At 39.0% G+C, this 14,537-nt stretch overlaps 1 protein-coding gene across 1 annotated transcript in view; it reads left to right on the top strand.

Moving 5' to 3' along the window:
* MEGF10 (multiple EGF like domains 10) overlaps positions 1-14,537 on the top strand; it is a 136,518-nt gene that overhangs the window by 76,825 nt on the left and 45,156 nt on the right. Inside the window, exon 8 of the mRNA XM_033181376.1 lies at positions 7,694-7,906. Within this exon, the coding sequence (XP_033037267.1) occupies positions 7,694-7,906 (213 nt within the window). The remainder of the gene's footprint in view (positions 1-7,693; positions 7,907-14,537) is intronic.

The following is a 14,537-nucleotide window of genomic DNA, read 5'->3' as shown; positions in this document are numbered from 1 at the left end:
AAGTGCTTGGGGATAGATTTATTTTTAAATGGGATGTGTACTTAGGTACCTTTCAAAAGGATGAAGTGACTTTCTTATGATTCAGTGTTCTGTTGGGAATGTCAATCATTAGATTGTGTGGTGGTGACAGAGTCAGATCTGCTGGGACTTATAGGGCCCTCTGGTCCCACACGAAACAGGAAAAACTGGCTGTGCTCGTGCGGGTCTTCCTGCCCCTGTTCATCATCCTCTGTATTAAATGGTAAACTGTTATCTCAGAGTGCTTTGCACACCCTACTTCTTTTTCTTCAATTTTTTTTTTTTTTGTGGGACATAGTAGATGTATCTATTTATGGAGTACATGAGATGTTTTGATACAGACATGCAATGTGAACTAAACACATCATGCAGAATGGGGTATCCATCTCCTCAAGCATTTATCCTTTGAGTTACAAGCAATTTAATTGCACTCTTCAAATTATTTCAGAAAGTACAATTAAGTTACTATTGACCATAGTCACCCTATTATGCTATCAAATAGTAGGTCTTAATCGTTCTTTCTAATTTTTTTTTTTTTTTTTTGAGACAGAGTCTCGCTCTGTCACCCAGGCTGGAGTGCAGTGGTGCGATCTCGGCTCACTGCAACCTCCACCTCCCGAGTTCATGCCATTCTCCTTCCTCAGCCTCTTGAGTTGCTGGGACTACAGGTGCCCGCCACCACGCCCAGCTAATTTTTTTTTTTTTTTTGTATTTTTAGTCGAGATGGGGTTTCACCATGTTAGCCAGGATGGTCTCGATCTCCTGACCTCGTGATCCACCCACTTCGGCCTCCCAAAGTACTGGGATTACAGGCATGAGCCACCACACCCAGCCCTTTCTAATGTTTTTTGTACCCATTAACCATCCCCATTTCCCCCACACCCTCCCACTATCCTTCCCAACCTCTGGGAACCATTCTTCTACTCTCTGTGTCCATGAATTCCATTGTTTTGATTTTTAGATCCCACAAATAAGTGAGAACATGTGATGTTTGTCTTTCTGTGCCTGGTTTATTTCATTTAACATAATGATCTCCAGTTCTATCCATGTTGTTGCAAATTACTGGATCTCATTCTTTTTATGGCTGAATAGTACTCCACTGTGTATATGTACCACATTTTCTTTATCCATTCGTCTGTTGATAGACATGTATGTTGCTTTGAAATCTTAGCTATTGTAAACAGTGCTGCAACAAACCTAGGAGTGCAGATATACTTCCATATACTGATTTCCTTTCTTTGGTTATATACCCAGCAGTGGGATTGCTGGATCATAAGGTAGCTCAATTTTTAGTTTTTTGAGGAACCTCCAAACTGTTCTCCATAGTGGTTTTACTAAGTTACATTCCCACTAACAGTGTACGAGGGTTCCCTTTTTTCTGCATCCTCACCAGCATTTGTTGTTGCCTGTCTTTTGGATATAAGCCATTTTTAACTGGTTTGAGATTATATCTCATTGTAGTTTTGATTTGCATTTCTCTGATGATCAAAGGTGTTGAGCACCTTTTTATATGCCTGTTTGCCATTTGTATGTCTTCTTTTGAGAAATGTCTATTCAAATCTTTTGCCTATTTTTGATTGGAGTATTAGACTTTTTCCTATAGAATTGTTTGAGCTCCTTGTATAGTCTGGTTATTAGGTTGGTGCAAAAGTAATTGCGGTTTTTGCCATTGAAAGTAAAGGTGAAGACCGCAATTACTTTTGCACCAACCTATAACCCCTTGTCAGATGGATAATTTGGAAATACTTTATCCCATTCTGTGGGTTGTCTCTTCACTTTGTTGATTGTATTCTTTGCTGTGCAGAAGGTTTTTAACTTGATGTATGCATCCTTCTTTTAATGCTCGTGAATCTGTCATGTCCTGCAAGACTAGGTAGCCAAGCTCACTGGATGTGTGTGTAGGATTTGAGAAGAGACTTGAGAGGCAGAAGGGCATAGTGATTAAAAACAACCATTTGGAATCTAGGTTTAGGTCAATGTGTCCCTGGAAACACCTTTTATTTTTTTTTTTTGAGACGGAGTCTCGTTTTTCCCCCAGGCTGGAGTCTTGTGGCACGATCTCAGCTCACCACAACTTCCATCTCTCGGGTTCAAGCAATTCTCCTGCCTCAGCCTCCCTAGTAGCTGGGATTACAGGCACACGCTGCCACATCAGGCTAATTTTTTGTATTTTAGTAGAGACAGGGTTTCACTGTGTTGCCCAGGCTGGTATCGAACTCGTGAGCTCAGGCAATCTGCCCGCCTCGGCTTCCCTAAGTGCTAGGATTATAGGCATTAGAAACACCTTTGTCTGTAACATCCTAATAATAATTGTACTTTTCTCTAGGGTTGTTGTAAGGATTAAATAAGTTAGTGTGTTAAAACATTTAAAACAGTCCTGGAACTTATCAATATTAGATATTATTATTCTAGAATGATTTCTATGAACTGTGTAAATACTAGTGATTATCAATTTGAGTGATGTTTATTCGCTGTATAAATATTAGCTGTCATTATTTTTTATGATGTCTTTGAATTAAGAATTCCTTCAACTATTTTCCCCTTATTTTTTCTCTTTCTAAAATCCTGGTATAATTTTATGACTTTTAATAAGATACTGTCAGGTTTGTTCCCTCCTCCCTCCAACTTAGACCCTGTACTTTCTTATTAAATTTATTTCTGAGTATTTTGTAATTTTTTAAAATTTCATTTCTGCATCTAATTGGATATTTCAGGTTGAAGAAAAACTTGCTTTTGACTATTTACTTTTTAATTTATTCATAATACCAAACTTTTAAGGTAATTTTAATGTTGTTTTTAGCAAACTCTGGAGTTATTTAGTTATACTATCATATCATCTACAAATAAACATAAGTTAGTCTTTTCTTTTCAATATGTATAATGATTATTTCATTTCCTTGAATTATTGCATAAATTTGAGCCTCCAAATGAATGTTGACAAATAACAGTAAAAGTCAAAATCCCTGTCTTATTCCAGAATTTATTGGAAATGGCTTCAGCATGGTTTCATGTTTGCTATTGGTATTTGGTAAATTATTTTCTTCATTCTTAAGTAGTTTTTTAAATTCCTTTTTTTTAATTAAAATCTTTTGTTAATAGTAGCTGTTTAATTTCATTAAATGACTTTTTGTCTTTTGCTAATATAATTACATATTTTTCCTTTAATTTTTCATGCAATGAATTGTTGACATTCTTAGTACACAGTTTTTATAACATGTAATTGGACTACTCATATTTTGTAACTGACATCCTAGTTTTAGGTTGTATTTTGGATAGATTAGGCTGTTAGATAATTTCTGGATCCATTTAATATCCTATAATAGAAGAATGAGTTGGGATAAGGGAGGCACAAGACCAAACACAATCTTAATAATAGTTTCTTGTCATATTTTAGGGCACTAAAATGGCAATATAATTATTTTCTTGCCCTCTAGGGATTTCAGTTTCAAATTACAGGCAGCACAAGAACAATAAACATACAAGGCAAATGAGCTTATACATATTTCATCTGGAATACAGGGAAAGGGAATAACAGTTAATTTTCAGATACATTTTACATTTGAGCCAAGGAAGGCCAGGGGCCAGAGAAAGAGAAAGCAAGTAAAGCAAGTAAAGAGAGAACTTGGTTCTCGACCTACTGCTGTTGTAACTATTGTTTTTCTGATGAGCCAGTGAAATGATTCCTGTTTTCAGCTGTCATCCCTGTCTGGGCTCTAGAGTTCACACATACACACACACACAAAGACAGCAAACACATTTGTCACTATGAATGTCCATGAGGCAGTCCGTGACGGGAGACACGGGGAGAAAGGCCTTGACAGGCTGGGGTCTTAACTTGCCATTTCCCTTGTGTTGAGAAGTCAGCGAAATTTGATCAGTGAGGTTAGGGTCCTAGGAGCCTGCACAGCATTCCCAGGATGTGGGGACAGTCCTCCCGGCCAGAGGGAAATAAGAAAAATCCAAACAGGCACCCTGTAGGCTGGCAGAGTAGTGCATGGGATGCCCAAATAAAAGGCTTTGAGGTTTGTGGAAAGGTTGAGAGGATATTGTGGTGAGTAAATGTAACATGACACAGTCAAGTAAGAGTGAAGAGATGATGGGTTCCAGATCCTCAAAAAACTCCTTCTGAAGGGGTTAAAAGAGTTTCACATGCTGATGGTGCTGCCATAGGATCACTCTGGGTCCTGCAATAGCCTAGTAGGGGCCCACACACATGATTGGTGCCAGTGAGTTCGCTGGATGAAAGCATGTGTGACTCAGTGATGAACTGTGTTAAGGTGAAGCCCAAAACAGCTCTGCCAAGCCTGTGTTCGATAGTACCCTGAAGGTGAAGATAAACGTGGATGAAAGGAGGTGAAGTCAAAAGTTATAGACAGGAATTGGGGAACGCAGCATTGGTCATCAATGGAGGAACTCCTTCCTGGATCTAGGAGTGTGGAAATGTTTTCTCTTTCCCAGTGCTTTTTACATTTCCCCCAGAGCAGCAGTTCCGGATGTTAGAAAGGTAGGCAGCTGATTCATGGATCCCAGGTTTAATGAGGAATGCGATTCTTTCACACTAAATCATAGTTTGGCCTGACTATTCCAATCACTCTAGGGAAGGACATGCTTAGGACAGGAGTGAAAGCAGTACCTGTCACCCTTTACATATTAACTCACTTCCTTTTTTCCTTAAGGTCACAATGACATGCAACATAATAATAGAAATGGTATTAAAACAAGTCTATGACCCTCATTGGTTTTGGGAATTGATGTGTTAATACTTAATGTTTATCCATTCTTACCAATTCCAGGACATTACTTGAAATGTAAAAAAATTAGAAACTCCAAATTTCCATATTTCTACTGTGGCTGATATTTATTACTATATCTTTATTACTTTTCTGCTATCTGTCCTAAGAAAACGCGTTTCCTCTTTTACCAATTTTTGAGAGCTTTTCCTGTTCCATTTGGGACCACAGAAACAGCATTAAGCTCATAAAATTTGTTGGGAAATGGTGCTTCTTGAAGATAAAGGGACCAAAAAGGAGATAAGACTGCTTGATAAAGACTTTTAATGCAGTCAATCAGAAAGGCATCAGTTATTTCATGATTATGTTTATTTTCAAGATGGAAAATATATACTTCTAGAAAGATATCCTACCATATTCCTTTGGTGGATAGAAGTAGACGTAACTATTATTAACAGGATTGTCCCACAAGTGCAACACTGACAAAAAATAAAATGGGAATATGAATCCAGCTTAAATAATGGCTGCTTTAGTAAGTAACATTCAAATAAGACTTTTTGTTTTATATTTATAATACAAACTAGTAGTGTGTTTAATTGTAGGTTAGAAAGGTAAATGTGGGTCAAGGCCAGCTATTATAGATTTTATTTTTCCTGAGAAAGGAAGTCTCTGCCAAGATATGATAAAATGAACACACTGGTTCCCTGTAATTTGGTAACAGATACTTTCCCAGGCTTCCGATCTATACCACTTTCAACCACTTTTAAGCGGTGCTTTTTACCAAGTTGAAATCGTGAAGATAGTTTAAAATTTAACGTTTGGGTTTGTTTTCAAAACCTTTTAGGAGATGAAAAGTGATATTATTTATCTTTACCTTTTTTCCTTTTGGTACTGACTTGCGAGAAAATCTAACAGACAGGTTGAAAACTTGTCTTGACAGCCTTCAGTAGGAGCCATGATGAGACCAAATTATTGTGCCTAAGCATTTCTTTCTTTAAAGTTTACATCGTTAAGGAATAAACTCAATGACTTGGCTTATTGAAGCTTCTTACAGGTTAAAAATAAAGAGCACCTTTTAAAAATACACTCCGGTCCAAAAATAGGTGTACACATGTATAACTTTTAGGCACACATTTTATTTTATGCTGTGTATTAGTTCAATGACTCCATAACTTTCCTAATGGTTTGTTGAGCAATTGAAGGTTCTACCCATTGACAAATACACCTGAAGACGTTTAGAATCTGTGAAACTAAATTTACATGAGATTCTTTTCCTTATGTCCATCACATTAAATATATGCTGGAACCAGAGGTAACCAGAAAAGCATCAAAGGGACTGGTCCAAGTGGCTCATTCCTATAATCCCAACACCCTGGCAGGCTGAGGCGAGAGGATCACTTGAGTCCAGGAGTTTGAAACCAGCCTGGTTAACATAGCAAGACCTCATCTTTACAAAAAATTTAAAAATTAGCCTGACATGGTGGTGAGTGCCTGTGGTCCTAGCTACTCAGGAGGCAGAGGTGGGAGGGTCACATGAGCCCAGGAGTTTGAGGTTACAGGGAGCTCTGATGACACCACTGCATTCCAGTCTGGGTGACAGAGGCAGACCCTGTCTAAAAAAAAAAAAAAAAAAAAAATCAAGATTTGTCCTCTACACTAAAATAGAATTCCTCCCACCCTGGTGTTGTTACTTATTGCACCCTATCATTAAAAATATGCAAAGTTGTGGAAACACTGTTTCTTTGAAGTATGTTTCTTTTCTGTTTCTTTTAAGTGTGCTTGAATTTGTTATTATGCCTTGCTGCTCACATTATACAGATCTACAAAATGCAAGGCTGACCTACATTTTTGACTCTGGTTCTGGCCTGACTTGAGAGCCACATGGGAAGTGGCTGCCGAGACAAAGTGTACCCTTCTTGTGGCGAATGCTCAGCTGGGCAAAGCCCTGTCTCTCTCCCTTGGCAGAAAGCTCTCCTGCTGCAGAGAGCCAGTCACCTGGCCTAGTCAAAAAGAAACTTGGCTAGTCTAAGAACTATTTGTGCTTTCCATGGAGCAAGAGAGATCATTTTCTCTTTTCTATCATGATTCCCTCTAGCAACTCGGCTTCCCACCTCATTCACCTTACCTAGAGCATATCCTTTCTCTTGGATAGAGCTCCAGTGCCATTTTTAAAAAGACAATAAAGTGAATGTTTGAGGGCTGATCTTTACTCCTTGCCGTCTGGCAGCCCTTCTTCCCAACAGAGGGCAATACCCCACTAGCCAAACATTTCGTGTTAGAAAACTCCAAGCCTTCCTACTGGCAGGCACTTCCCATGTTGGAATTGAGGACGTCAGATATTGGTAGCTCGGAGTTTTCCGATCTAAAGAGGACTTGGCTTATTAGTTAAAGAACTTTCTAACTGAGGAGCAATGATTACCATTCAGCTTTTAATAAAAGTAGAAACATGGCTAAGATTAAAAATTAATGTCCACATGAAAGCCAAGAGAATTAAAATTTAGTTTCAAATTTGACGCAAAATTTTCTCTTTGGAATTGGGAAAGTATGTTTTGAAATTTCATCATTATGGACTAACATTTGAAAATTTCTTTTCTCGTTTTCTTAGTATCTACTAAAGTGCTGTGTAACTTTGGCAAGCACTAAGTGTAAACATGCCTCATGTCCTAAGCTTGTATTTTTGTTTTGGTTTCATTTTGTTGTTGTTATTTGTTTTGTTTTTGTTTTCTACAGGTCATGCTGCTGTTACTACAATATGTAGCCAGAGTATACTTAGCCAGAGTAATGTATCTGAATGCTTTTCATCCCTGTAATGGGACAATCACTAAATAATTGCAACAGCAAAAAGCAGCTTCAATTCATGCATAACAAAGCCATTCTGGATCAACCATTTATTTTCACATGGCACTAACTAATCTTTCTTCTTGCTCCCGCCTCTTGCTTGGTAGGTGCCAGGATGAGTGTCCTGTTGGGACCTATGGGGTTCTCTGTGCTGAGACCTGCCAGTGTGTCAACGGAGGGAAGTGTTACCATGTGAGCGGCGCGTGCCTCTGCGAAGCAGGCTTTGCTGGCGAGCGCTGCGAAGCACGCCTGTGTCCTGAGGGGCTCTACGGCATCAAATGTGACAAACAGTGCCCCTGCCACTTGGACAACACTCATAGGTGAGTATCAGCTTCCCCTGGAAGGACGTGTCCTGTGAAAATTGTAACCTCGGTTTTCAGGATTTGGAAGGAGGGATTGATAAAGTGATTCTTACCCCAAGCCGCCTCCTGCCTCTAGGCTACTCTGGGCAGGAATCGCCAAGTAAAAGGAAGACTTTGTAACTTAATGTGTGATGGTCCACATCCGAGGTGCCAAAATTGTTCAATGGTTACTGGTGGATAGCAAATTCTATTCTCTATTAATGACCACTGATAAAAACAAAATTTGCTGAGGTTAGTAGAACTTTCCCTTAAGCAAGGGATTCTGTGCCATTCCCTTAGAAGCAAAGATGCAATGAGAGACAAGGTGTTCAGCCAAGTTTAGTATGCAAAAATATCATAAAATGATTCTTACTGCAGCATCTTTTATTTGACAGCACAGCTGTGGAAGAAAAAAAAGGCTAGAGAGAGGAAGTGTACTGGTGGAAGTTTTGTGAAAGTGCTTCACATGTGGCTGTCACATGTGAAATATCTTTTTCGAACTGATTACTCTGACATAAAACTCACAAGGGACTTTTAGCTCAAAAACCTCTCGAAGAATTTGAGAACAGGAAACCCCGATCCCACCCACCCTACTGTACCTTGTCTGCCCTGAAAATATCTTCTTACCCCTGTTTCTTCTTTCCCTCCCCCAGGGACCAGATACACATAACTTAGAATTCTGGGCCTCCTTTGCAGACTGCTGGAAAAGCTGAGTTTGACAAAAATGTAGTGTGTTATATAGCAGTTCAGATCTTACTAGAATTATTTTTATTTGCATTCAGTACAGCTGTTACTTCATTTATACTTCTGAAAGATAATTCGTAGCCACATCAAATCCCAAATGCACAGAAGTTAAAAGTAAACAAAAGCATGTGGTTGGTGTCTTCTGTAAACCATTGTTAGTAACAAAAATACAGAGTTTGCACTCTGTGTGTGTGCGTGTGCACCTGTGTATGTGTGCTGGAATACATTTTAGTGGGACATATGAAAGAAGTGTATTCTGAAAATATGATTCAAGTAACTTGTAAGCCACATTAGTCAACTTTGGTTTTCTTCATTGGGAAATATTGCCTTTCTTTACATGACACATTTACGTAAATATTTGGGGGAATAAAAATGAACAATCTCCACAGGGTTTTGTTTTTCAACTCCCTAATATTTAAGGAGCTGGCAGGATTCGGGACAAGTTATGAATTTGGGTGCCTTTCCTACAGTATAAGTCTTGTTGCAGCAGAAAGTAAGCCTCATGTAGTGACAACTAAGAACATTACACCAGTGTGCTGTTTCGTTGTATGTAGAGACAACTGAAATCAAATGGAATAATAAATCTATGCAAAGGAAGAGCTCTGCTATGAGAAGAACTGGAGAAGCAGAGAGCATGTTGATTTTGTTGGAATTGGATGCCATATTAGTAGTGGCAAGGTGCAGAGTGGAGAATTAGTTAATTGATGGCAATACTGTGGTAATTTTGACATAGGTCATATGTACCTAAGCGTGTATGTGTTAACAAAGAAGTACATGACATTTTTTGACAATTACATAGATCAATAACACTAAAATCTGTCTAATAATGTATACCGAATAATCCGAATATTTTTGAAAATCAGTCTTTTCATGATTTTGTAAATCATGAATGGTATTTTTAAAGATTAGCTTTTACAAATTTCTATTAAAACAAGTTAATATTGATTATATGACTCTATCTTGTTGAATTCATCATTGGAGCCAGCTATCTAGTTCTCATATCTTAAACTTCTATTTGTAAAATTCCTGAAAGCCCAAGGTCCCTTCAAATCAAAAGGCATAGAATCCTTGTATTAATTGAAAGTCTAGTTTGTTCACATTATCATTTATCAAGCAAGTGGAGCTTTGCTGTTACATAATTTATGATGTACTAAAGCCTTCCATTATAATTAATGAGATAACAAATACAATGTAAATTAATAATGTACATTGTCATTAGGTACATATCGAGTTGTATGGATATACACATTGACATATATGTTAGCCATATAGTTGGGTAAGGTTTGTATCAGGTAGCTTTTGCTGCATTAAAAAACAAACAACAACAAAAACTATTCCAAACCTAATGACATAAAATAACAATTATTTACTAACTGATGATTTTTTGCTTGACTATGTGGGCTAGGCTCAGCTTGATGGTGGTTCTGCTGGTCTCCTTGTGTTCAGCTGGCAGATAAACTGTAGGCTGATTGGTCCTGGATATCCTCACTCACATGTCTGGCATTTGACTGGGTGATGGGGGTGACTGAGCTACACATCTCCAGTATCTAGCAGGCTAGCCTGGGCTTTTTCACGTGTTGACTGGCTTCTAAAAGTAACGGAAGACAGTACAGACCCCAACATACACTTTTTAAGCCTTTGGTTATGTCGTATTTGCTAATATCCCTTTAGATAAGGCGAGTCATCTAACCAAGTCCAGATTCAATATACTCCACCTCTTGATGGGAGGTGTTGCAAAGAATTTGTAGCCATTTTTATTTTGCAGTCTATCATAGGGCTGAAAGGAATTTAAATATATTTATAAGTAATACTAGTATTTTAAACTTTAGCACCATTATTGAGCCTAAAGACATTCACTGTGACCTGGGCTTTTCAACTGAAAACTAACTGTTATGATGGAAATGATTTTGAACAAGAAAATAAAATTTGAGATTTAATAATATTCCACATGCAACATAGAGAGACAGATTAACTGGTTTTGGTAATAAAAATATTTAATAGCTATGGACAATCCGGATGTACCTATTTGCAAATATCACCTAATTGTCATTACATTTGAGCATTAATAACATCTAAGGAAATGAATAAAAGGAAGTTCAATGACCTGTTTCAGCCAATATTATATAGTATTGGACTTTTGTCGTAATTCAACTATTAAAACGAACAGTTTCTTAGAATATATGTGTATAGTTATATGTGTTTATAAAATGACAACTATTCCCATATGTGTATAATCCTATTTTCATATACACGAAGCAATCTGTTCTTTAGACGGAAAACAGGTAATGAGTATATCACCCTTCAACCTCCAATCTGCTGCTCCTACAACAACACGTAAATCTCATTATCAATTAAGCTGCCTGCATGAGAACCCATCAAATGCCTCCAAAGTGCTCTAGCTTCCTACATCTAATTACAAATTGCAGAATACTAATTTTGGTGTCAATCAATCTGAAAACCAGTGTGCAGCACTAACACTCACTGGGGGGCACTGAATATCAATTTCTCAGCCTGCCGTTTGCTTTGTTGAATTCATTGTCATCCAAATTGTCTATTTTCTTTAACATTATGTCTACACCATGAATACTATTTGCTACTTTTCAATGTAAAGTAATATTTTCTACCAAAAATATCATTTCTTTTACAATATGTTAAGATAAGGTAGGCTACTTTAACCAATCCATCACTTGAAATATTTCTTTTCCCTTTATCAAATGTAAGGACTTACTGAAGCAGACTTAATTTTTTCCCTGTTTTCTTGTACAATATTTGTTTTTACTGATCCTGTTGACCCCTTTATATGTGCCAAATTCTAAATCTTAGCAATTCTCCTTCATGTCTGGTCCCCTTAGCAGGCTGTTAGCAAGCCTCCTTTTTCTTTGGTATAAAAACAAACCTGGGTTCAAGTTTGATTCTGCCCCACTACCTGTGTGAGACTTTGAATAAATAATTTACCCTTTCTGGTTCTCTATTTTCTCATTTATAAAATGGGATCATACCATCTAGGATGGTTGTGAGGATTGAGCTAAATAGTGCTCAGCACATTGCTGAGACTTACTCAGGACCCAGTAAATGCCATCTCCTGGTCTGTGCATTCACTTACAATATCATCACAAACATGGTGACATTCATGAGTTGTTCTCTGTGATTAATGGCTATTTCCTTTAAGCCAAGACTTTGACATTTTAAAAACTAATTTTAGGGGAAATCTTCCCCTTTATATACATATATACTGAGTATAATTTAACATTGTTCAGTGACTCTGAGATGTCAGAGAGAAGCAGATTAATGTGGGAAAGCTAGGTCCCTGGAGTCACATCCACTCTGTATCACCTGTGGCATTTTCACTTATTCATTCAATCTGCATTCACTGTGGGCCTACTATGGGCCAGTGAAAGGTGGAAAAACAGATTTAATTCTTGCCCTCCTGGAACTCACAGTGTAGGAGAGGAGGAAGACATTAAAGGACTGGAAAAATAAACTGAATTATAGATTGTGAAAATGAGATGAGAAGAAGGATCAGGGCGCCAAGGAAGAGTGTAAGTGGAGAGACCTACCTTCAATTTGGGTGGACAGGGAAGATCTCTTTGAGGAAGAGACTGGAAAGACAATCTGGAGAGAGATAGGCAGAGAGTAAGGGAACTGCATCCTAAGAATATGGAATAGCCCATGTGGAGGTCCTTAAGTTGAAAAAAAATGATGCTTTTACAAACTAGAAGAAATCCAGTGTGGTCAAGTACAGCAATAAAGAGAGAATAAAGATGAAAGAAGAGGTTGAGGAGTAGGCAGTGGCCAGATGACGAGGCCCCATGGGCTGTATTTAGGGTGACTGTGTATCAGGTTTCACAAGGACAGTCTGTTTTAGGCCTGTTGTCCTAGTGTAATTATTAGCAACTCTCTCTTCACTCTTAAAAATGCCCTGGTTTAGACAATGAATTGTATAGTCTCTGTAGTTACATTAAACAGTCTGGATTTTGTTCCAAGGGTAGTGGGGAGCCTTTGCAGAGTTTTAAGAAGGAGAATGATATGATTTACTCTTTAGGTGATAAGGCATGAGTAGATGTGGGCGCACAGTTGGAAGGCTGTTCAGAAGGTGAGGAGATAGATGGCATCGGTTGGAGCAGAATGAGGACAGTGAAGATGAAGGGATGTGGGTGGATTCCAAATATATTTTGGAGTTAGAATGGTTAAATTCTAGTGATGAGGCAGAAGGAGTTATCAAGAATAACTCCTAGGCCAGGCACGGAGGCTCACGCTTATAATCCCAGCACTTTGGGAGGCCAAGGTGGGCAGATCACTTGAGGTCAGGAGTTCGAGATCAGCCTGACCAAAATGGTGGAATTCTGTCTCTACTAAAAATACAAAAATTAACTGGGCATGGGGCACATGCCTATAATCCCAGCTACTCAGGAGTCTGAAGCAGAAGAATCACTTGAATGGTGGAGGTTGTAATGAGCCGAGATTGCACCACTGCACTCCAGCCTGGGTGACAGAGAGAGACTCCATCTCAAAAACAAAAACAAAAAAAAAAGAATAACTCCTAGATAAACTAAGTGACCGATGGTGCTATTTACGGAAATTTGGACAATTAGGGGTAAATACTGAGGGAAAGAACAAGGGCTCAGTTTTGTTGTTTTTTTTTTTTCTGAGACAAAGTCTCGCTCTGTCGCCCAGACTGGAGTGCAGTGGCGTGATCTCGGCTCACTGCAAGCTCTGCCTCCTGGATTCACACCATTCTCCTTCCTCAGCCTCCTGAGTAGCTGGGACTACAGGCGTCTGCCACCACGCCTGGCTAATTTTTTTGGTAGTTTTAGTAGAGACAGGGTTTCACTGAGTTAGCCAGGATGGTCTTGATCTCCTGACCTTGTGATCTGCCCACCTTAGTCTCCCAGAGTGCTGGGATTACAAGTTTGAGCTACCGTGCCTGGCCCAAGGGCTCAGTTTTTGACATGTTAAGTTTGAGATGCCATGGAGATGCCATGTGACTGCTCAAGGATAAGCGATTGGCCCAAGGTTAATAGAAGATAAGCAGACTTGAGTAGATCTACGTAGATCTGAGACTCACGCCCTGGTCCTATGCATCTAAACCTACACTCAAGAAACCACCTCATACATAGAACTGTATTTAGGTATTCTTCATGCCATGTTTTCTGAGTGTTCGATGAATTTCTAGGCCTTTGCCTGTGAACACTAAGGTACAGAAGGGTCTAAAAGTATATTTAAATAAACCTCCAAAAATGAGCACCAAACCATTCAATCCACAGGAATTTTCTGAACAAAGGGGAGGAGGAATATAGGATATGAGATTGTGAGGCGTGGCTGAGACCCTCACTTGACGGACTAGGACATCAGACCCAGGGAAGTTGTATGATTTTACTGAGGCTACTCAGATAGTGGGAGAACTGGGGTTGCATCCTCAGTCTTCACCCCTCCCAGGTTGTCATTCTTTCCAAGAGTAGAAAATCGATGAACAGTCCTCTGATGGGAAGTCATTTAGCAAATATCTGGATATGACAGAGGTGTTTGTTGGAGGCCCTAGTTAAGGGCAGGGTTTTAGCTACATTAGGCAAGGAAGACCATCTTTAAACAGTCTTCCAGTTGTCAGCAGAACTGGTTTGATTGTTAAGATTTTCTCGTGGTGAGAAGCACATGTGTTTTGAGCCAGCATGTCACAGAGGGCCCTATTGTGTCAACTCACTTAACGCGTGCATCTCAGCGCAGCTGATATGTCCATTTGCTATGGAGCAACAGCTGGTTGCCTGGTGGGTCAATGCGGCTGCTGTTTCAGGTGGAGACAGCTGCCTGCTACCAGGTATAGGGCACTGAGGGGGAAACAGGCTGATGAGGTCACTGCTTTTGGTGTTCC

Source organism: Trachypithecus francoisi, unplaced genomic scaffold (assembly GCF_009764315.1).
Source record: "Trachypithecus francoisi isolate TF-2019V2 unplaced genomic scaffold, Tfra_2.0 Lachesis_group2, whole genome shotgun sequence".
In the NCBI taxonomy this organism is placed as follows: Eukaryota; Metazoa; Chordata; class Mammalia; order Primates; family Cercopithecidae; genus Trachypithecus; species Trachypithecus francoisi.
Note: the sequence above shows the minus strand (reverse complement) of the source record. Positions and strands in the feature narration are given on the sequence as shown.